Below are 23,332 nucleotides of genomic sequence, written 5' to 3'. Positions count from 1 at the left end.
GTGGAACACAACGAAATGTACCATTATTTATTTTGAAGAAAATAACTTCAATCTCAAAGGTTTATAACTATCAATCAAACCATTAATTAAAAATTATATTTTAGTAAAATCTTACTTTTTCATTTTCTATTTTATCATTGGAGATACAGTATAGATGTCCAGCCAACTTCAATTACTTGATAGGGAAGTATTGCTTTATTATGATCCCTTAATTGCCAAACAGTCTAGTTTCTGTATAGAGTCGCTATGAGGAATTTCCTATGAGAGGAAATCGTAGATTATTACAAATTTTCTCTGAAGTAAATGATCTGCCTTTTACATCATAGCGCATCCTTCTGCTAAAGGTTCCATTAGAAAGAAACATGAAACTGAGTAATAATAACATGTTATCACACTGTATCATTATCATTTAAATTTAGACTTTGAACGATGCTAATTCAAGCAAAAGTGTACATTACATGAAAGCTATCCAAAGGTTAAATAAACTGTTAATGAACAAACGTTTTATTTGAGAAAGTAAACATGAATGAAAGGTAAAGTGAAATTACATTGAACCACTGGATATTAGACAAGATGAGAATTAAACTATGTGGTTAGCAGACTGAATATTCTGTAGACCAAAAAAGACAAAAACAATTAGACCTAATTAATAACAGACCAAATAGGTTTAGCCCATGTAGTAAAAGACTGTCTGAGAAAGGTGGACGGCTGCTTATAGACCAATTGGGGATATTAACTAAAAAAGTATATTACAAAATTATAAAATAGCAGGTGTTGGCCATGAAATGTTTCTATTACATTATATCCTAATGCTCGGAATTATTTAAATTTTAGAATTTTGTTTCATTTTTAAAATAGGCTTTAAATTCATATTAATGTGAAAAGAGGGAGGCAGAGATCTCAAATGTCTTCCACAAATTATGGAAAGAAATAGAGATTTCATAATATTAAAAGAAAAAAAAATCAAGTATAGTGTTGCTCTGTAAGAATTGGCTTTATAGAAAACATAGTTGCAGAGTGTTATGGTATTAAGAACTTTCCATTTGAAATAGACTTGTGAATGTTCACACACAAAACAGAATTGTATGACAGCTCTTCAGCTATTAGTATTTTTGTGTGATGTGACAGTCATGGTTTTGCGATGGCCACAAATAACTTCAAACAAAAGAAAGGGATTGTTTGTGACTAAACACCATCGAAGTATGACGATGGTGATTAGATTAATGAATCTTCTGTCCATGAATCAGGGTGGTTTTAGTCTATCAGTGAAATCCAAGGGGGTTGTATAATGTGGAAGCCTCTTTCGTTGACCTTTTGTTGAACAGGGTTCAGGGAGCGGGAGGGGGGCAACTGAGAGAAACAAAAGTAAGACATAGGGGCCCATTTCATAAAACTTGTTAGAGTAGCAATTCTGCAGTGAACAGTTTTAAGCTACTGAAATCATGCGATTTAATTGGCTGATAGTGAACTTGTTATAGAATGTGTGGATTTGCTATTGGAGCGAGTCTTTACGAAACGGGACCCTGATCTTCGGGATGATTCAGTTTGTCAATGACTACATATTCACTTCCTCCCCGGTTCACCCTCGCTTCCTGTCGCAGGAAACCCCCCTCTCAGGCCAAATGGTATGGCCCAAACAGTTTGTGCTTGTTTTTCTTTTTTCCCCCACTCTGGAAAGACTTCTGCAGCTGATACTGCTACTGCACAACATGCATCAACTTCCCCATTACAGCCAATGAAGTAGGTTAGATTTCCATGCCCGTTGGGAATAGGACTTCAGATATGTACCCTTCTAAAGGAGTCTCCAAGTTCTCTGGTAGGGACTTGCAAACTTTTTAATGCCACTTTTGGATGCTACTGTTTACAGAAGTTTGCAGGAGTCGCCGGAACAAGCATATTTACCCTGCAGGAATGATACGTTGTAAACCAGGGATGGAATAGACTAACTGCTGCTTAGCTAATGAATGTCATGGGATGTGATGAATACGTTGATGAGGACTTCCTTACAAAGATTATGGAGATCATGGTGATATGATGTGCCACTGGGACTTGTTTTGTTTTTATCTGGATAGATCTTAGTCAGTCATGTGGTGCTGTCAACGTCACATATCACTTCAAGTTTCTGTGCTTGGTGAACGTGCATGACTTGCCAAGTATTGAGGGGTTTTTCAAGGAGGCTCCAACATTGCCAACACACAATTTACGTAGTTTCAGGGGGCAAAAATATCTGGGTTTATATCTTGTGACTAGAGGATATATTACACAGTTAGTGTGCATAATACTTCAGGAAGTGTATAAATTGGTTAAATTTTGACACGAGTTGGATGTGCTGTGATAAAAAGTATCTTGAACAGGAAGGTGTTGAAATTTCACCCCATCATTGTCGGACTTTTACTGTACTGCATGGATTTCATGTTGAATTGAAAGTTTTCAATTTGTTTGCAGTTATTTGCATATTGAACAGTAGTTTCAGAGATGAATATTGCATTCTGAATACACTGTAGGTAGCTTGGAGAAGGGGAACATGCAGGCACATAGTCCCAAGCTGAACCATCCTCATGGATCGGGGAAGAAGGCCAAGCGATCACTTTCTCATGAGCATATGCGGACACACTCCAAGGAAAGCAAGGACCAACCGGATCTAAGTGGTGCTAGATCGGGCAGGGAACCAAAACACTTGCCTCATCCGATCGATATTGCTTCAAACCACCATGGAAAGTTTGCAGAAGCCCATCCCAATTTTCAAGATGGGAAAGGGACTTTCTTCAGTAGGGATGGTCTCCGATTGAGCAAGGAGAAACAGAGGTCTCATGATGCCCCATGTTCACCCAAAACCAAGGAGTCCTACATGCATCTTGCAGATTCCACAAGATCTCCGAGACACAAAGAACCATACATACACAATTCCAATGGGCCACACTCTCCAAGATCTCCAATGTCTCCTAAGTCACCTAAATCACCAAAGATCAAGGATTCCCACTTTAACTACTGGCCAATTTCTCCAAAGAATGAATCTTATATACATCATGCTGAAGTTCCAAAATCTCCCAAGTCAAAAGAGACAGGTAGGCATCCCAGTCATGGACATCACTCCCCAAAGACAAAGGATATGCACAGGTTGCAGGATCCTGGGTCCCCAAAGCATAAAGGAAAAGAGACACATCATCAAATCTCCTCAAGTCCAAATAAGGAATCAAGGTTTCAACGAACAAATTCTGCAGAGAAACCTACTCCAGGAAAGAGTTGTGAGATGGACAAGCCCCATGACCCCCTGACACCAGTGCACTCTGGCTCACCTCCAGTGATAAGATCTAAGGATTCCAACGGGCATATCCAGCTGAGAGAGGCTTACGCTCATCGTCGAAGAACCGGTGCCATGTCCCATCCAAATTTACACCACAAACATTTCAATGGCTGCAAATCTAAAAGTGATGAACCGCCATCACCAGAATTACCTGCAAAGACTTCCAGGAGAAGAGCTGCTAGCTCTGAGGACACAACCTCCATTGGATCCAAGTCACCAGACCTGACCCCTTTGGTTTTAGGAGGGAAGCATGGCAGCGACTCAGTGGAATTCAAGAGGCAGACATCGTTAGAGATGTCGCCAATTTCTCCCCAGGGATTTTTCCATTCTGAAGAGAGTCTTGACTCTGCTGGACAGAGTTCTCCAGAATTACCTGCAAGGACACGTCGTAAAAAGTATGATAAGCTGTCAATTGCCCACCAATCTCCAGAGCTGCCAATACGTATGAATGGAAAAGAAAAGAATTGCGATGTCTTTGAAAGTCCAAAGAAGCAAGTGCCAATTGCAAATCATGAATTCGAAGCAAAGGATGTCAGTCATAATGATACCAGAGGCAAATCTAAAAATGTTTCTTCCCCTGTTAAGAACTCTGGAAAATCATCCGATGGTTCTCAAAAAGGTCAGGAAATGGATGGCTGGTCCAGCTTTGGGCTACAAAAGAAAAATGAACAAATTGCTGCAATGTCCGAAGTTGGGACACAAAAGAAAAATGATAAAATGAACTGTGATTCTGTCGTAGAAGAAATAAAGCCCAAAGTTGTTGATCAGTCAACGACAATGTCCACACCTATTATTGTAACCGATGATGAATCCGAGCCACCCACCGGGAACAGAGCCACTTCTGGGGAACAAAACCAAAAGGAACTCCTGGATATGATTGACAATGATCGAAGGACCAAGCTTCATCCAGGCCACCTTGATGATCGTTACCTTGGAGGAGGTATGGTTGGTGGACATCTTGGGGTCTATCGATCAGCATCCATGCCAGGATATACCAACAGTTCCCGTCAACTTGTCAGTCGGGCCACCAGCATGACCAGTGGAGGTAGTCTCAGAAGTGGCCTCGCCAGAAGCTCCATGACCCGTAGGACAGTGCGTCAGAAGCAGACAAAGTCCTGGACCGGCTGTGGTGATGGCTCTCTGGGATGTTCTGATAATTGGAGGTTCTGTCCAGTGCATAAGGTCGGTTCACATAATAGTGCATGCTAAAAATCTGGTTCTGTATAATTCGTGCCAAAGAATTGTTTATGCTAGAAGAGACTTTTTCATGGCATAATTTTATACAGCAAAATTACTTCAGACTGTGAAGGAAAAGAGTGGGCCAATTTCAATTGAGGAATTTATTGGTAGGATTTTCTTGAGAGCTTAGAATAGAGTGTTTTGAGATACAAATGTTCTGCTAGTCATAAAAGTTGGTCCTTCAAAGCCGATCAGGGCCCAGCATTATTTATCACTAGAACTTTTGTTAATAGAGGCACAGCTTTATTAAATATTTTCTAGAGTAATCTGAGCATGATATGAAAATAAAGAAAAAAAAATCATAGCTATGTGTATTCAGCACTTCAAAAGATGAATCGTAACTTTTAAATGGCCTCTATCAAATTCTTCAGAAATGTGCAGAGTGGCTCGTTTGGTTTATCATTTATAATCCTAACTGAAAACACAAGTTATTCGTTATGCATAATTTCAGTTTTGGTGAAACCATTTGTGGTGATTACTGATAAAAAAGAGACCACATGAATTAACTGATCAACATAGTATCTGATTATTACATTTTTTTTTTGGGGGGGGGGGCATTCTCTAATTATGTGATTTAGATGAAAGTATAAAGAGTTAAATCACTTCTATGCTTGCTTTCAAACCACAGTGAACTGGACTATTTTGATTCCTTGGAATATTTGAAACTTACGGTTCTGGCTGCAAATGAAGTTTAAAAAAAAAAAAAAAATATAGGGCCTAGATCTAGATTCTGCTTATTATCATGCAGTAGTGACCAAATTCAATTTGGCAGGAGGGGATTAAAAGATCCTGACTTGACCCACTTCACGGTCAAATTGATCTTTTCATCTGCTTCAGGAACTTGACTGCATGCTTTCTGAAAACAGGTCATGTTTCATAAATATGACTTCACATTTATTTTTGTGTTTTTATCATGAGTGCTACATGTAGGGCAGTTCAGGGGAGTGTTTCACATCACCTTTTTAAAAGCAAAAAATATATTGAGAAGCTGTCAGCCAATAAGATGCAAGTATTTCAGAAGCTTATAACAGATCTAGTGACTATATACTCACAAAAAGCATTATGAAAGGATCACAAGTGAGTTCATGTTTGAAGTTTTAAAGCCAAAGATGTTTCATTTTAATGACTGACATTAAAAAATTGCTTGCAGACATTCATGTTGTTAAACATGAATCTTTGGAGACCCTGATTCTAGGGGTCGGGAGGGGGAAGGGAGGGTTGTTTTAATGCAACCATAGACTACCTGTTCAGACAGGATGACCTCATTCTTAGTCGCCGAACTCCTATCTCTCTGCCCACTATAGGCCCCCTGGATCAAAGCACATGGGACTACATGTCTAGAGCGTTTCTCAAACAGTGTTGCTCAGTACAGGTTCCGCTGTTCAGAGGCCCCATAAAAAAGAGCACATGGGACTGCTAGCTTCTTTAAGCGGTTAGCTTGCAAAGTTTTTTTCATAGTTTTGAGTCATACTGTCGGGAAAAGAGAAATCTTCAGAGAAACTTTCTAACCGTAGGCAACATCTTGGGCAGCACCCTTGCCCTTGGTTGGTGTCTTTCCTCCTGAGGACACAAGAAGTTTGTGTCTTAGAGTTGACAAGACTCGATGATAATTAGGAAAAGAAATACAGGACAGACTGAAGATCACCTAGAACAAGGGCAGGTCATCTCTACGTGTCTATCAAGAAAAGGAAAACCTGTGAACTTGATAGATCATGTGACTGAAAAGAGTTTCTGGAGAGCACTTCATGAAACTAATAGCCAGTCATTTTTACTGACTTTTAGTTAGAAGCTACTGAATTCCTTGCACCTGATTGGCCCAGAGCAAATTAGTCACTTAAAAACTCTGACAAAACTTGTTGAAGAAACACTCCCCAGGTCAAGGGTACATTTCGTCATATCCTTGTGCCAGTTGTTTTCCTTTAGCGGGTGCATAACCAACCGACCTTGTTAACGATCTTTGCCCCTGACCCTAAAATAAGGAAAGGAAGGTTTTGATTAATGGATGTTCTTAAGTTGCTGAAGATTTGTAAATCACCTTCTGGTCCATCTACCGTCCTTTCGTACGCCTCTTCCACTTCCATCCCACATGTCTTATTGAGCAATTGATACTGCCCTACAAATTTGAAAGTGTAGTATTTTGATGTCCTTAACCTAATATCACAAAGAGGAAAGCTTGGATTAATGGATGTTCTTAAATTGCTATAAAATCCTAAATCACCTTCTTGTACAGTGCCTTTACTGTTTCCATTCCACATGTGTTATCATTTGAGGAATTAATATGTAGGGTAAACTGGACACTGCCCTACAAATGTTGACAGTGTAGTATTTTGGAGTCCTTGACCCTAACATTGCAAAAGGATGGTTTGGACTAAGTTGTTACTGTGTCCTAAATCACCTCGTTCAGTTCCCTGTACTGTTTCCATGCCACATGTATTGATGATTGAGAAATTAATATTTAGGCTAAAATGGACTCCCCCCATCTTCAAGTTTGGACAGTGTACTATTTGGAAACATGCAATTAGTGGAGAGGACATTTGGAAAAATGAAAGTGAAATTCTATGAAGAATTAGGAATCAAAAGAATAAAATAATGAATTTCTAAAATTAAACCTACAACAGGAAGTATAGACCCATCAAATGCTACTAAGGTATAAACATTTGCTATCATATTCCTTGATTTCAGGGACTTTTAATAGGTTTTTTTTTATCATAACAAACCATGTACAAGAGATGGCTATTTCTTATTAATGGATCTGAGAATTCTAAACACAGTTCGAGTTGATACAAACTTCTAGAACAGTCCAAGGAATGATATAGCTTTACAATACGTGGTGCTCCTACATTGAACAAACTTAAGTTTGAGTTTGAGCATTCCATTATTAGCACTTATTTGAGTTGAGATATTGTTCTATCATTATTTCATCATACTGCTTACTGTATTTTTTTGTATTTATACGACATAACTATGTTAAACATAGTAATATTAATCAATACGCAACTGGTGTGTAATTATCATTAGAGTATTCTGGACATGCTTGATGTGTTTTCCTTTTGGCCCTGCTTTTATTGTAATTTTTAAAATATAACTTGTATTGATTTTATCATGGCCGTAGTCTTTCTTGAGGGGTGTTCTTTTTCAAGCCTTTGTGCTTATGACTGTCCCCTCCCATGCAATGATTGTTTATTGTTATTTTACGGTGAAATATTGTATATTTTATGTTGTATGATTAATTTTTTGCATGGAAATAAAGAATCAATCAATCAATCAATTACATGTACAGTAGTAACAGGGGTGTGAGAGTTCAGATATTTAATTTTTTTTTCCAGCTTAATTTCAGCTTATTTTTGGCCTTCCTCTGTACAAAAAGTATGGGAGCTCTTTCTATTTCAGACTTTTTCAACACTCTTCAGCTTTTTTCAGATATTTTTATTTGTGACCACTCACACCCCTGTAGTAAGAACCCATTGAATAGACATTTGAATTGGTGAGACAGAGAAAAGGTCAAGGAGATTATAGAGAAAAGTCATTGAATAAACCAATGGTGAAGTGAGGTCTCATTATTAGGACGCTATAGAGCAATACAACGGTTCTTCAGTGAGAACTCATTAGGCGGTGCTGCACCATCCCGAGTTTGCCCAATCTCGAGATTTTAGCCCGATCGGCCCTCTTCGCGATTAATCTCGAGATTCAAGAGACCCCGTCTCCACCATCGCAAGAAGAGCAATTCCTGCTCGAGCGAGGCATTGATGCATTATGGTCTGACGCCGTGAATAAATAATCCCGAGTGCGTCTGCACCTACGAATTAGCGCGATAATTCGTAAAATAGCGTGCTATTTTGCAAATCTCTTGCAATCTCGAGATTAATCCGACGAACTAGCGCGATAATTGCGTCTCCATTGCAAATAATCTCGAGATTGTTCAGATCGGGATAATTTGCCGGATCAGAAATAGCGCGCTAATTTGAAAACTCGGGATGGTGCAGACGGCCCTATTGAGTAGTTCAAGGATGACCCTTTGGACAGTGTATGAAACACCAATGGAAAAGACCAATAAGTTTTTAATGAGCACCTGTTAAATAGACCATTGAGTTTGTGAGATGGTGTAAAGATCCAAGGATAGCAAGATCCCATTGATTCAATCGACCAAAGAGTAAGTGAGATCTCATTCTAAAGCCCTATAGACTATCAAAGAATTCATCTGTAGACCAATGATAGTGAACATACACTGAATAAGTGTCCAAGCAATTTTGAAAACTAGACTCCAAAGTCTCTCTCTGTGCCAGCCACAGTACTAGTCTCACTAGTTCAGACTCTGCATTATGCTCTATGCGAAATTGTGAAGACTAAGGGTCTGCTCGCAGACTACCACTGAATAGACTAAAGAGTTGGTGAGATCCCATTGAATAGACTAAAGAATTACTGATGTCTTGTTGAATATAACGCAGGGTATGTGAATTATCATTGTACAACCCTTCAGACCGATGAGGTAGAGAACACTCATTGAATAGACCAAACAGTATAGTGAGCACCCTTTTGAGGAATTCTTGAGATCTCATTGAATAGACTAATGAGTTTTTGAGATCTCAGTCCAGTCCATGATAGGATTGTGTTGACCAAGATGTCAGTGAAAACTCAATGAATATATAAAAAAATTAGTGAGGATTAAAATTCATTTCATAGACGTAGAGTTAGAGAGAACTCGTTGAATAGGAACAATGAAAATTCAATGAATAAACCAATTAGAAGTCACTGATAGGCCAAATCTTCAGGGAAACTTTAAAAGTCTTATGATATAATCTTGGACCCTAGGGTCCATGACATAATGATGATGATGTTGTTCAGTAGTGCAAGTTGAACTGTGCCCTTTTCACATATCGTTTATGTGATTTTTCAGTCTTTCCTGTCCAGTCTTCATTTCCAGTGATACGTCATTCTAGTACTGTGTTGCAATGCTAGAGGGGTTGGAGGGGGTTGATTTTCAGTGATACATCGTTGTTCCACTGTGTTGTATTGCTATACTGATAGGAGGGGTGCTGCGATCAGCACAGACTCAGCTGTCTATAATTACTGTTTCCTGGTGAAAAACCCATGAAGGATATTGATAAATATTTGAAAATAATAGCAAAAAAGGTCACAGTAATTTCAGACAGTGAAATATATACTTTAAGAGATTCATGTTTTCTTGAACTTGATGGAAGACTGCAGAGTCGGGCATTGTTTTGGGAGAAAAAAATACCCCCACATAATCATTGCTGATTCATTATTCTTTTTTTTTCTTCTTTTTTTTGGGGGGGGGGGGTGGGGGTAGTGTAGCACTGACTGTTATTCTATGATTTCCCAATATTTTTTGGGTGAAAAATGGAATTATAATAAATCAGTTCTGAAGAATGCTCAACAACAAGTTTATTTGAATAATAAAAAAATGTCATACCACGTATATATTTCCTCTCTACTGCTTGTGAACATTAGTCCTCCTATTGTAGATAATGTTAATCAACATTTATATAGAGCTTAATATAATGTTTCTAAGCACTGTATACTGTTACTCGTGCTTTGGCATGGCAAATCTAAATGAGTGCTCAAGCATTCAAGGAATTTCTTTCAGTCAGGTACCCATTTACTAAACCTGGGTGAAGAGTAGCAAATGTAGATAAAGCCTTGCCCAAAGGATGCAAGTGCTTCAGTGGGATTAAAGCTCGGTGCTTCTTGTTCAAAATCTGAAGACTTGTCCACTGAGCCACAACACCTATTGCTATTCATTAACACGTGTCTGTGGGGAAATATTTAGAGGTGTGAGGCCTATACAGCTTAACAAGGCAGCCATGTACACATGCCTGTAGGGAAATATTTAGAGATGTGAGGCCTATAGAGCGTAATAAGCAGCCATGTACACGTGTCTGTGGGGAAATATTTAGCGGTGTGAGGCCTATAGAGAGCTTAAAATGCAGCCATGTTGGAGGACAACCATAAATATCAGTATGATGAAGCTCTGATTACATCATTTTAATAGTGTAATGCACAGGTGCTCTTTTCTGTAATACATCATGGCAAATTGCGTGAACTCTCTATATTGCATTTGCATTTATGCAAATCACAGAAACATTTATGCTTTTCACACTGCATTTCCTTAACCCCATACTATCCTTAATCTCATATTTTTGTTGTTTGGTTTCACATTTGTCTCTTAACCCCATACTATTTGCTTAGCCGGGGTCATGGCCTTAACCCCGGACAATCGTAGAGCTCATGAATATTGATGACTTTGCCACACAGAGCGTGATTAATGTGCAATTTTGACTTCTGTCTAAGGCTTAGCCCCACTTTTCCTTAGCCCGGTTTCGATTCAAACTACATCTCTTAGCACCGCAACAAGCCAGCTAACCCTGCTTCTTTGCAGGGCCAGATAGTACCGTACTATTTACCGTGCTAGCCCACTTTGCTAAAACGTAGTGTGAAACCGAAGTGAGCTAATCTTAACCCTGGGAAACTGGTGGGGCTACCTTTTTTTACGGGGTTAAGGAAAATATGTGCAGTGTGAAGAGCGTAATTGAGAAGTAGTGTAGAGGCCTTAACCCTGCAAGAAAGTGCAATGAATGTCAAGTCACAATAGAAATAAGACATTATTAAAACTTTCCTATTCCAGCTCTGAAGCTTGTTGTGGATAGGGGGCACTGACTACTTGTCACTCTTGATTATTAATTAGGGATGATCTTCTTAATCCCAAAGCATTGTCTTTGGCACATGCCCAGATTCAACGGCAGACAGACTGTCTGGCTGCTTAAGTGTGGTCATTAATTAATAATGACCTCAGATAGCCCTCGATTGTATCGCATGTCCACATGTTTCCTAACTGGCCAATATTACGTCGTGTGTGATTGAGTGATTGCCAGTGTCCATTACACTGTACTATCTGGGTTGTTCAAACTGATACCAGTTGGTGTCCCTTTGGATGGCCACACCCCTAAGGTGTTACAATTACAATAACAAAGACCGAAATTGATGAATATTCTCTCTCCCTCTTTTTCTCATTTTCTCCAGGTATGCAATTCAGTGGTAGACGTGGCCGTCATGCAGGAGGCACACGGCCTCATCATGGACATGCTTGCGGACTCCACCCTCCCACCGAACGTCGTCAGCGGTTTGAAGGCGGTTAGCTCCCTCTTAAGCCCGCCTACTAACTATAACACGTTACAGAGGCCCAAGATCAGCCCGTTGGTGGCGCTAAGCGAGAGCATGTACACGTCAGACATTGACGATTCACCCTATGTAGGAGAGCGCCCTCTATCATTACCAAAGGTGAGGCCATGTGTTACTTACGAAAGTTGGTTGGTTTGTTTTATTCATGATTGAAAATACACATCAAATATAAACAAAGTATATGTACTTTACATGATCATATGATTATATACAACAATATTAAAACATAATGAATGTAATGCAAAATATGGATATCATATCGCAGGGACTGGCACATATATTCTGGAAAGATTGAAGAGTGCCATCATATTGTCATTATATCAGAATAAGACTATCAGAATAAGATAGTGTTATCAATTAGCATTGATGAGTAGGGGAAGGCGGGGTAAGTTGTGACACTTTTTGCATTTTGCATGATAGAATTGATATGACTAATAATATTGTAGAAATAAGTACCTTGCCTTTAAATATGATTATTGGGAAATCTTTTTCACCTATATTCAACTTTCTACCCCCACACTGAAAGTCGTTGTGACCTTTGAAAAAAACTATGTCAAGTGGCACAACTTGCCCCATCTGTGGGGTAAGTTGTGCCACCTTCGAGGGTAAGTTGAGCCACAAAAACCATGTACAAAATGTATGTGGGAAGAACCAGCATGTCAATTTTTTATTTAAAGTCTTTTCACTTGCTAATTCTCTAAAAATACTAACATTCTCTAAAAGTAAAAGAACTGTCATGTGAATTTGCTCTTTTCTGCCTGCATATCGATGGCTTTTTAAGGTTTGATTGTGTTTTCATTTACATTACCATAAGAATTACCATGGCTCAACTTGCCCCATGTTTGCTGGCTCAACTTACCCCAGTCCGAACTTAATGCGATAATTTCGCATCCACACATTTCTTATGTATCCATCATGTAAAAAACTGTGACAAGAATGAAGATCCATACCTGGACTGACAATGTTGTTCATATGCTTTATTATATGTAAAGAAGTGTGTGTGTAAAAAACACTTATCTATTTCACACCCTTTTTTACTTTTTTTGCTGAAATTTGTATTTTTCCCTAAAAAAAAAAGTACTTTTTGTTTCAAAGTTGAAAACAATGTGGTGGGGTTAAGGGTTATGTAATGGGTCATCAATACATGACACCACCATAATGTCTAACTAATTCATTATTGGCCTGGGGGCGGTGGCTCAACTTACCCCGCCTTCCCCTACTAATGGATTCATCAATTTTTTTTTATAGATAAATATTAACAATACAGAGGATAAATGAGACTATCATTGGTGTAAAAAAACTAAAATATTTTAAGTCGGAAAAGGACATGTTCTCCTACTTGGTAATGTTCATAATTTCACTGTATGAATGTATTGAATAGTAATGCAGTGCCTTAATCATCCAAGTGGTCCTTTATTACCAATAGTCCTAATATATAGACTACATTGCTCAGAATGTTGCATTATGGGTTCAGGAACCTGTCCAGATTTGATTAAATGAGGACTCGAGATGGCGCTATCCAAGACTGCTGGTTTATGTTGTGCTTTAAATAATAATTTACTTACCGACTGTTAATTTTCATACAGAGATTAAGAAGAAGTTTACCACCTAGCTTGATACGAAGGATGTCTACCACTTGGACTACTACTACTTCAGCAACAGGTAGGTCTGATGAATGCTTCCATGACATTTGCTCTGGCGACAATTGCTCCGATGGAAAATCTGCATGTTAAGCCAAACATAAAAGCTCCAAAACTAAATAAACCCTAATCCTTATCTGTACATCTTTCTGAACCAAAAACTCTATTACAATCCTAACTCTATAACCCTATGCCCTCTGAGATATTACGACCGGAGCAAATGTCACAGGAGCATATGTCTTGTCACCCTAATGAATATCACAATCACTGTTCAAACTAAACACTGGTTGGTGTTCCGAGAGGCCTGTACCCTGGGGTGTTAAGGTTACACCCTAGAGAATGAACTAAACACCAATCTTTTGAACATTAATAACAAAAGGTGATGTAATAACACCTATATGTGTTGAACTAACAGTGTCTAACACCCCCCACCCCCCCCCCCCCAAAAAAAAATAACAATGCACTTTTTGCTGTGAAGGAGATCGCTTAATAAATAAAAATGGTTATGATAATGATAGTAACAACATCAATTGTAATTGATAAGTTGATTTGAATAACAAGAAATAACTCAAACAATCATACATAGAAAAAAATATGTATATATTTTCAGTAAAGTCAAATATCAAGCTAGAAATTCCAAGTCACATGTTTGCTTAATTTATAAAACAGTGATATGTAAATGAAGTAAAACATGAAATGTATGTAATAAAGAACTCCATTTCAATTGTATGAAATGTTTTGATACAGTAAAAATAGTTTATTCGTGGAATCATCTGCTCTCTCTCCCTTGCATATCACCCATATTGTGTATATTAGGCCTACTGTTATATTGTGATAGGAATTTTTTAATGATTTTTTTTTTCAAGTCTGAAAATATTTGTATATTATACAAGCTTTAAATTTAAATACTTTAGGGTGAGTTCATTTACTATAGGATAAATTTCTATATTGCAACGCAAATATATAATATTAAAAAGGGGCACGACATACCACCAAGGCCAGTGAGTGGGTCAGTGAGGCCATTTAACCGGCCACCAATCACTATGGCGATGGATTGAATTGAGCCCTGCTCGACATGTTCATGTTTTTGCTTGGGTGAAGTTTTACAGGCATACATTTACCGGTTTTAAGAAAAATCCATGTACATCGCATGCTTACTTTCTTTGCATGAAAAAAAGAACTGTATATTCCAACTTCAGGATATTTTGAACATCGGTGATACGTTATCAGCTGCTTGCATAGCCATGCGTCCTTAGTATCACAAAATTGGCTGAATTAGGCAGATTTTGACTGACGTTTTCCAGCGACCATGCAAGTCAATTACGTCGTTTCCTCTTGTTGAAAGCGATGGCTACGTCATTGCTCCTTGTTTACGACATCAACAGAGAAACGCCTTGAGAGTACGGGGATCCTGTGCATGTGTGTTAGTGTGTCAGAGGGACAGAATCGGGGCAACCCTCTCGTGTTGTTCAAATGTTACTTGACACTTCCCCAAATTGGCAACATCGCCTCAAATGTACCGTTGCAGCCAAATTTGCATGTTACAGTGTTTGAGAGCATGCAGGGTGTTATGCAAACATAAGCTTATATCAAAGAAGTAAAAAAGAATGTTGGGGAATGTAAGAAAGTCATTATTTTGTTTTTACCTTGTGCACAAAACAAAACAAAACAAAAACACATACATGTATACCACATACTAGAGCATGTAACTTGTGAAAGAAAGTAAAAAAACTGAGTCAAATTTTTTAGTTTCTTTTCAACGACTAGTAACATGGCCATATTCATAGTATATTGTTCTAATATCTTTTATGAAGAGATTAATATTTTCCGAAATTCAAATTCACACTTTTTCTAATTCATTCAAATTCATCAAAAATTTACTGAAAAACCAAAATAACTTTTTTAGTACACATATACATGTACATGCTAACATATATCAAATAATAAAGCACAAAAGAATGATTCCTCAATAAAATATAGCAAAGCTGTTTCAATATTTTCAACCATAGGTGTTTCTTCATTGTATCCCTTAGATGGTCTTTATTTACCCTGTATAGTTAAAACAGTCTTAGCAGCCACCTGTTTATAGTGAAAACCTGACTTTAGTGGCCACCAGAATTGAATCCCATTTGATTGATTGATTGATTGATTGCATTTATTCTTTTTCATTCCAAAATTTAACAAAAGTTACAATGTATAGCAAAACACAAAAATATAATATACAGAAATGAAAAAAGGGAACCCACTGGAAAGCAAAGCTTGTTAGTATGGGTTCCCTGCAATAAATAGTTAATTAAAGTATATCTTTGCTCAATGAAATTCAAATTGTAAATTAAAAAGGTTTGTACAATGAAAAAGAATACTAGTGGGGTCAAGCCTTTATATGCCTACTATGTTACAATTAACAAAAAATATTATATCATATATACCCCTGCTGTATAAAAAAAACATGAGTTCAGGAGTGTGTGAACAGACAATCACTTGGACAAGACAGGACAAATACTAAAAGCAAAACAAAGACAAAAACAAAAAAGGCACAAAAACAAAACAGGACAGAACAGGACATGAATGAATATATGTGCTATAGATCCTGTCTATAAAGGTCACCTGTCTACAGTGACCACTTTTTACATTTCTCTTGGATGGCCTTATAGGTAAAAGACAGTAGTTGCAGCAAACAATTACTTCTTGAGAAAGTCTTTCAAATCAGGGTTAATTGTCAAAATATCATACATCTAGATCTGGTACATTAACGTAAACTTATCTTTGTAAAATCATGAAATTCTAGCTCAAAATTGATAATTCTGACGATCACTAACACAGAAAAGCTCATGTGGGACAGTGTATTAATATTGCTTCGAAAAATACCCGACATTTGTTGGAAATCTGTGCTTATTTTGCTCATTTCTCAGCAATTACGCGTTTTCTTCCAGAGCTATTTGGGACATATTTGTTATTCATGCATACAAACACTTTGAGGGTAATTCAATTTGATTCTGTTCAAACTTATTTTGAGATCGTTCCCACAACGGGTATTTATCTTGAACTGTCTTTGATTTGTTAATATGACTTTCTCCTCTCTGTAGGTATGCCTACTTTAGAACCCCAGCCCCTTAGGACACGCAGCTCCAGCTTCCGTCATTCACGTGACCTCACATCATCCCCAAGCCCAGGCAATAGTCGTTCAAGTAGCCCCGCCCCATTATTGCGGCAAGGAGGCGGAGACGGCTCCCTTAAGTCAAGGTCGTTTTCCGTTGGGACGGGAGGCCTCGGTCAACGTTCCCCCTCCCCGAATCTAATGCCTCCCGATGGTAAGGGATTACGGTCATCCTCGCTGCGGGGATCCCTCGGCGGCAGTTCCGTGCCCACGTTACTCAAAACCGAAAATGGACAATCGCCTAGATTAGACGACACTATGATGGCGGCGGAGGAGAGCGATGATGACACGTCGCGGCTTGAGGAGCTATCAAATCAGCCGATAACGCTGACGATAACGCCCGACGAAGCTGCGAAAGACGCATCAGAGAATGTGGAGGACACTGAGACCACCGCTGCTCCAACAGACAATAATAATACAAACAATATAGAGAAAAGCGATGAACTTGCTTCACATGGGTCCTCTCTTAAGCCTCGGGGGAGCGGCAAAAAGAGAGGTAGTGTCACGATAAGCGAACATGCTACTATTATAGAAGAAGGTATGGCAAGGACAATACCAACGGAAGACGTCGCGATTACGGAAGCGACGGAAGAACAGGTATGGAACACCAAAGAATGATAATTAATAGAATTAAAACAATTTGAATGGTTAAATGATAACAAATATGCATTATTTTGCTCAGTCCCTATCTACTCATTGATTTGATATAAAAAATGCTTTGCTTAAAATCATGGAAGCACATTTATGTATATAATCTTTTGGCGGAAAACTTGATCTTTCAATCTTTGTTCATGATGCTATCTGTTTTGAATTATCATTGATAAATAGATAGTGTTGAATAGAACCACATTATAATAGTTTATCTGAATTCTTATTTATCCATTCATCTGTCTATTTATTTTCCCATCTAATCACTTTATTACATTATCTGACACTTATCCACCTATCAAATTTATCAAATTAATTAAAAATATGTATGTATGTCTATTTGTTATATTTATTTATCAATCCATCTTTCCGTCCATCCATTCACCAACTAATCCATCCATCCTCCCATCCACCCACCCACCCACAAACCCACCCATCCATCCATTCATCCTTCCATCCATCCATCAATCCACCCATCCATCCATTCATCCACCCACCCATCCACCCATCCATCCACCCATCCTTCCATCCATCCACCCGACCATCCATCCACCCACCCATCCACCCACCCATCCATCCATCCATCCATCCATCCATCCATCCATCCATCCATCCTTCTATCCATCCATCTTTCAATCTATCCATCCCTGTACGTAGGATGATGAGTTAGCAGCAGATGAAGCCATAGAAGAATTAGATCCAACACATGAAGAGTGCCGGGAGCTCTTAGGAAGGTTGGATGAATGGGACTTCCCCATATTTCAAATCTCAGAACTATCAGACAACCAAGTACTTAGTCAAGTAAGTGAGGGATGGGGGGATGAAGGAAAGAAGGGGGGGGGGAGAAAGAAGGGGGGGAGAACAAAGAAGGGAGGGGAGAATGACATATAAAACATACATGTATTTGATTATTTTTGTTTCCTATTTTACTGTAGTGTGGATCACCAGTCTGTTGTCAAGTTGCTTGTAACTAACAAACAGCTTTATTAAACACTCACCAGGGGGCCATTTCATAAAGCTGTTCATAAGTTAAGAGCGACTTTAAGAACGACTGGTGATCCTTTCTCATGGTAAATGATATACAGCAAATGTTCATATGCGATGGTCTAGCGCGTAAGAAAGGTTCACCCGTCGTTCTTAAATTCTCTCTTAACTTACGAACAGCTTTATGAAAAGCTGATCGTAAGTTACGAGCGACTTTAAGAACGACTGGTGATCATTTCTTGTGATAAATGTTATATACCAAAATGTTCATTGGCGATGGTTTAGAGCATAAGAAAGGTTCACCAGTCATTCTTAAAGTCGCTCTTAAATTAGGAACATTTTTATTAAACACTCACCAAGACCCTTTTACATAAAGGATGGAATCAATCTTACAATCAGTCATAATTGTAAGTCTCTGGCAAATCATGTACAAAAAGTTACAATCAACCCTGACATTTTTGTCCTGGCAACAATTGCTCTGATGGAATATCTGTGTGTCAAGCCAAACATAAAACCTAAACTCTAAAACTATTCAAATTGACCTTAATCTTTATCTTAAAAGTTATTCTGGACCAAAAACTCTATTACAATCCTAACTCTACCCTATGCCCTTTGAGATATTAAGACTGGAGCAAATGTAGCAGGAGCAAATTTTGTGTCACCCAGTCTTACTATAATCAACACCCCTTGTTTTTCCCACCAGGTTGCATACAGATTGTTCACCGATGCAGGCATCTTTGAAACATTCCGAATCTCACTCCCCGAATTCATGAATTATTTCCGAGCGCTGGAATGCGGCTACAGGCATAAACCTTGTGAGTATCATTTCATTGTGTCATTATCTGTTTTAATTTTCAACTTTTAGTGACTCAGGGAATAATTTTAATAAATTTAATTAGCATTTCTTGAAAAGAAAAACTTTTAATAATGTTCTGTATAGTCTTTTGTTAGAAAAAATGTTATATTAAGGACATTTTGTGTAGCAGTCATAAAAAAATGTGGAGCAAATTGTGATACGATATCAGAAAAAAAGTATTCCCTGTGGCAGGTATACACATTTATTTGCAGAAAATTGTTGATTGATGATATGAATGGTATCACCATGATGGTACTTAATGCCTGGACGATATTAGATCTAGAATATTCATAATTGATTTTTCTGAAATATGCTTTTTATTTGTGATGAATTTTCAAAAATCCATGCCCATCTCACTTTTTGTTATGAATCATCAAAACAAATTAAGAATTTTTGTTATTTTCATTGTCATCATCATCATCACCACCATCATCATCTCCACCACCACCATCATCATCATCATCATCATTATCATCATCATCATCCCATCACCACCATCATCACCATCACCACCATCATCATCATCATCATCATTATCATCATCATTATCATCACCATTATCATCACCATCATCATCATTATCACCACCATTACCTTTGTAATCACAAAATCCCAAAATGGTGCCAAATAAGGGCATGCTCAAAATGTTTTCATCTTCCACTTATCAAGAGCAAGAGCAAGATTGAACAGAAAGCAAAAGCAAACAACGTGAACCGAAGCTTTAAAGGAAGTTATTATTTCATTCATAATCCAATATCTCTGATCTTCATTTCTTTCAGACCACAATCGTATCCATGCTGCCGACGTCCTCCATGGCTGTTACTACATGTCAACGCAGCAGATCCCTGGTTTCACACAGGTTAACCCAGAAGATCTTGACCCCATGGGAAGACAAGATGGTAAGGTCATCAAATAGAATAAAACAAATAATGCACATTACAATGCTGTAAAGATCAATAACAGTGAAACCTGTTTATAAAGACTACTGAAGGATAAAAAGAAAAGTGGTCTTTATCAGCAGTAGACAGCAGAACCCTGGTTTCACACAGGTTAACCAAGAAGATCTTGACCCCATGGGAAGACAAGATGGTAAGGTCATCAAATAGAATAAAACAAATAATGCACATAACAATGTTGCAAAGATCAATAACAGTTAAAACCTGTTTATTAAGACCACTGAAGGATGAAAAGAAAAGTGGTCATTATCAGCAGGTGACAGCAGATCCCTGGTTTCACACAGGTTAACCCAGAAGATCTTGACCCCATGGGAAGACAAGATGGTAAGATCATCAAATAGAATAAAACAAATAATGCACATTACAATGTTGCAAAGATCAATAACAGTTAAAACCTGTTTATTAAGACCACTGAAGGATGAAAAGAAAAGTGGTCATTATCAGCAGGTGGCAGCAGATCCCTGGTTCACACAGGTTAACCCAGAAGACCTTGACCCCATGGGAAGACAAGATGGTAAGGTCATCAAATAAAACAAATAATGCTCATTACAATGTTGCAAAGATCAATAACAGTGAAACCTGTTTATAAAGACTACTGAAGGATGAAAAGAAAAGTGGTCTTTATCAACAGCTAACAGCAGATCTCTGGTTTCACAGAGGTTATCCCAGATGACCTTGACCCCATGGGAAGACAAGATGGTGAGGTCCTCAAATAATTAAGGCTACAATGTGGCAAAGATCAATAAATTTTGATAAAGGGAGGTAAGAATTGGTTGCAATTTGCAGCTTTCTGGTAAAGTCTTACCTCACCAAGAAAGCAAATTACCATAAATTTTCATATCATTCAATAATTTCTGAAACATTATTTTCCATTATAGGCCCATGTGCTGAAGATTTAGTCTTTATAAATGTACCTTTTGATTAAACAATGAAAATATAGTGTGAAGTTGGGTAACATAATGACTTTAACCACGTTATGTGTTGGAAAACAAGTAAGACGCTGCAATTGTTATCATTCGAGGGGATATATTATTATACATTTTATATGACTGTAGTCACGATGATGCATTCTTGTTATGCAGTCTTCGACAGTTATAGTTTTAGTTGATCCCTAAGAAGTGCTTACTTACACTTACAAAGTAGTGAATTGGGCCAATCTGCAAATAATCCATTATTTTCAATGTTGTTTGCACGCAGATGACCCAGACAGTTTTCACACGCCGACGGTGACGCCCCGCGCGAGTATATCGTCAGATTCTAGCTATGGCATCCTGGCAGGCAATCTCCCTGCGCTTGAGCTGATGGCGCTATACACGGCAGCTGCAATGCACGACTACGATCATCCTGGCAGGACAAATGCTTTCTTGGTTGCGACCAGCGCTTCACAGGTAGGTTGAAAAAATTACATGTGGGGTTACGATCAAACATATATAGGGCCTTGCGACAGAAGATATACAAGCAATTAAAGGGGAATCCAACTTTAGTCATAAAATGACGTGTGGGAGAGTAAAAAACTGAGAAAAACAGAAAGGTGAATGTTTGAAAGAAATCAGATATTCCCCTGAAGACGACAAGAACACACTTGTTGAAACGTCGTGATCGGGTGGTCCTTTTCAGGACCAACACTTGCCCAAGAAAGATACATGATGCACCGTGAAACCTACTACACTATTCTTCTTCGCCATGGAAACCTTCAAAAGTTACAGAATCAGACATGAAAGAAATCAGACAAGCAATAAGAAAGTTATGGTTGCTTTAGAATGTGAGATCACTGAGATTATGTAAACTTCAAATTGGCAACTGGGTAAGTACATTATGACAAGTTGTAGGGACAACTTTTCCTTAGGCCATGTACTTCATTATCGGGGATATGTGGTTTTCTCCCAAGCGCCTATTCTCCTGGGGCAGTAATAATTTTGTATTTATGTCCTCATGAAAGACAAATATAATGTTAAAATTAAGTACATTTTTGCCAGGTTGGGTTTTGGGGCAAATAACATCTGTAAGGCAGTCAATTAGAAGTCTCCTAGGGTATTGTCATTAAATAATTTGTAACTTTCTAAATTGATCAATTGCATAGTATTTTTCCTTGAATGTCATCATCAGAAAGACGTGACCAGGGCTTGAGCCTTGAACTCTGCATCAATCTGTAACTTCCACCAGGCAACAGTGCCTAACTGATGATGTAGATTGGTTGATGCTGTTATTCAATGAGCAATGTTGCCAAAAATACTTGATGGCTGCATAATAGGAAGCCTTGCAATGTGTCAGGTTCTGGCCAAATATCTGACATTTATTTGTACTTTTAGATGTTCGACACGAAAAAAGAAGGAAATGATGCACTTAGGAGCTTAAACAGATGAAGTGATAGATGAAGTCATAGACAAGCAGTAGAATTTTATGAAATTGATCTTCATCCACATTTCCCTTTCTCCCCCCCTCCATTCTCCTCCCCATAGGCCATTCTGTACAATGACCGGTCAGTTCTGGAGAACCATCACGCGGCCGCATCATGGTCTCTCTTCCTCTCCAAGCCAGAATTCAATTTCCTGTCATCACTGGACGTCGCCGAGTTTAAACGATTCCGCTTCCTCGTGGTTGAGTTCATCCTCGCCACCGATCTCAAGAGGCACTTTGACTTTTTGGTCGAGTTCAACGCAAAGGTTAGCTCCCAAGACGCCAATGGGGTGTTGCAGGAAACTTGAAATTGGTCGCAAGTCAATTTTAGGTCCTAGAATCAATTGAAAGTTATGTTTTTCATTGAAAATTTGCAACTGATTGACGGTTTGCTTCTTACATCAACAAATATAAATTGATTTGCTGTGGTTAAAATTTATCTTATCACTCGTAAATTTGCATCTGAAAATTGCAATTGATTGCAAATATTTCTTGCAACACCCCCCTAAGATATTTTATTTTTTCCAACTTTCTATGAGGTTTGTGGTATGTAAAAGTTAATTCTTCAGATCCTTAAGAAAGTTTTATTGCAGATTTCTTGGAGGTTTGTGGTTTATGATGAAACTCTGACATTGTGTTTTTTATTTTTTGGTCGAGTTAAACACAAAGTTCAGCTCCCCAGACCCCGATCCTCACACAAGTTTATTGCTACTTTTTGGGAGGTTTGTGGTATGAAAAGGTTAACTCCCCAGAGCCTTTGGCAAGTTTTATTGCAAATTTCATGCTGGTTTGTGGTTGATGATAAATCGGTGAAACTGTTGCTTGTCAAATAATCTCCTGAGACTTTGTTTGCCCCAGTATTTGCTCTGTTTTCCACGTTAAAAAATGGGTTTTATTAGTAATGTTCCCTGTCCTCTGTGCACATTCTATCTCTCTCTTTATCTTTTCTATTTG

The 23,332-nt window shown here is 38.2% G+C and overlaps 1 protein-coding gene across 1 annotated transcript in view; it reads left to right on the top strand.

Annotated features, from left to right (window-relative positions):
* Nucleotides 1-455: 455 nt before the first annotated feature.
* LOC129283067 (uncharacterized) overlaps nt 456-23,332 on the top strand; it is a 43,052-nt gene continuing 20,175 nt past the window's right edge. Inside the window, exons 1-9 of the mRNA XM_064114106.1 lie at nt 456-4,486; nt 11,582-11,839; nt 13,327-13,402; nt 16,467-17,134; nt 17,843-17,986; nt 18,873-18,984; nt 19,805-19,924; nt 21,179-21,369; nt 22,441-22,644. Of these exons, the coding sequence (XP_063970176.1) occupies nt 2,525-4,486; nt 11,582-11,839; nt 13,327-13,402; nt 16,467-17,134; nt 17,843-17,986; nt 18,873-18,984; nt 19,805-19,924; nt 21,179-21,369; nt 22,441-22,644 (3,735 nt within the window). The 5' untranslated portion in view covers nt 456-2,524. The remainder of the gene's footprint in view (nt 4,487-11,581; nt 11,840-13,326; nt 13,403-16,466; nt 17,135-17,842; nt 17,987-18,872; nt 18,985-19,804; nt 19,925-21,178; nt 21,370-22,440; nt 22,645-23,332) is intronic.

Source organism: Lytechinus pictus, chromosome 19 (assembly GCF_037042905.1).
Source record: "Lytechinus pictus isolate F3 Inbred chromosome 19, Lp3.0, whole genome shotgun sequence".
NCBI lineage: Eukaryota > Metazoa > Echinodermata > Echinoidea > Temnopleuroida > Toxopneustidae > Lytechinus > Lytechinus pictus.
Note: the sequence above shows the minus strand (reverse complement) of the source record. Positions and strands in the feature narration are given on the sequence as shown.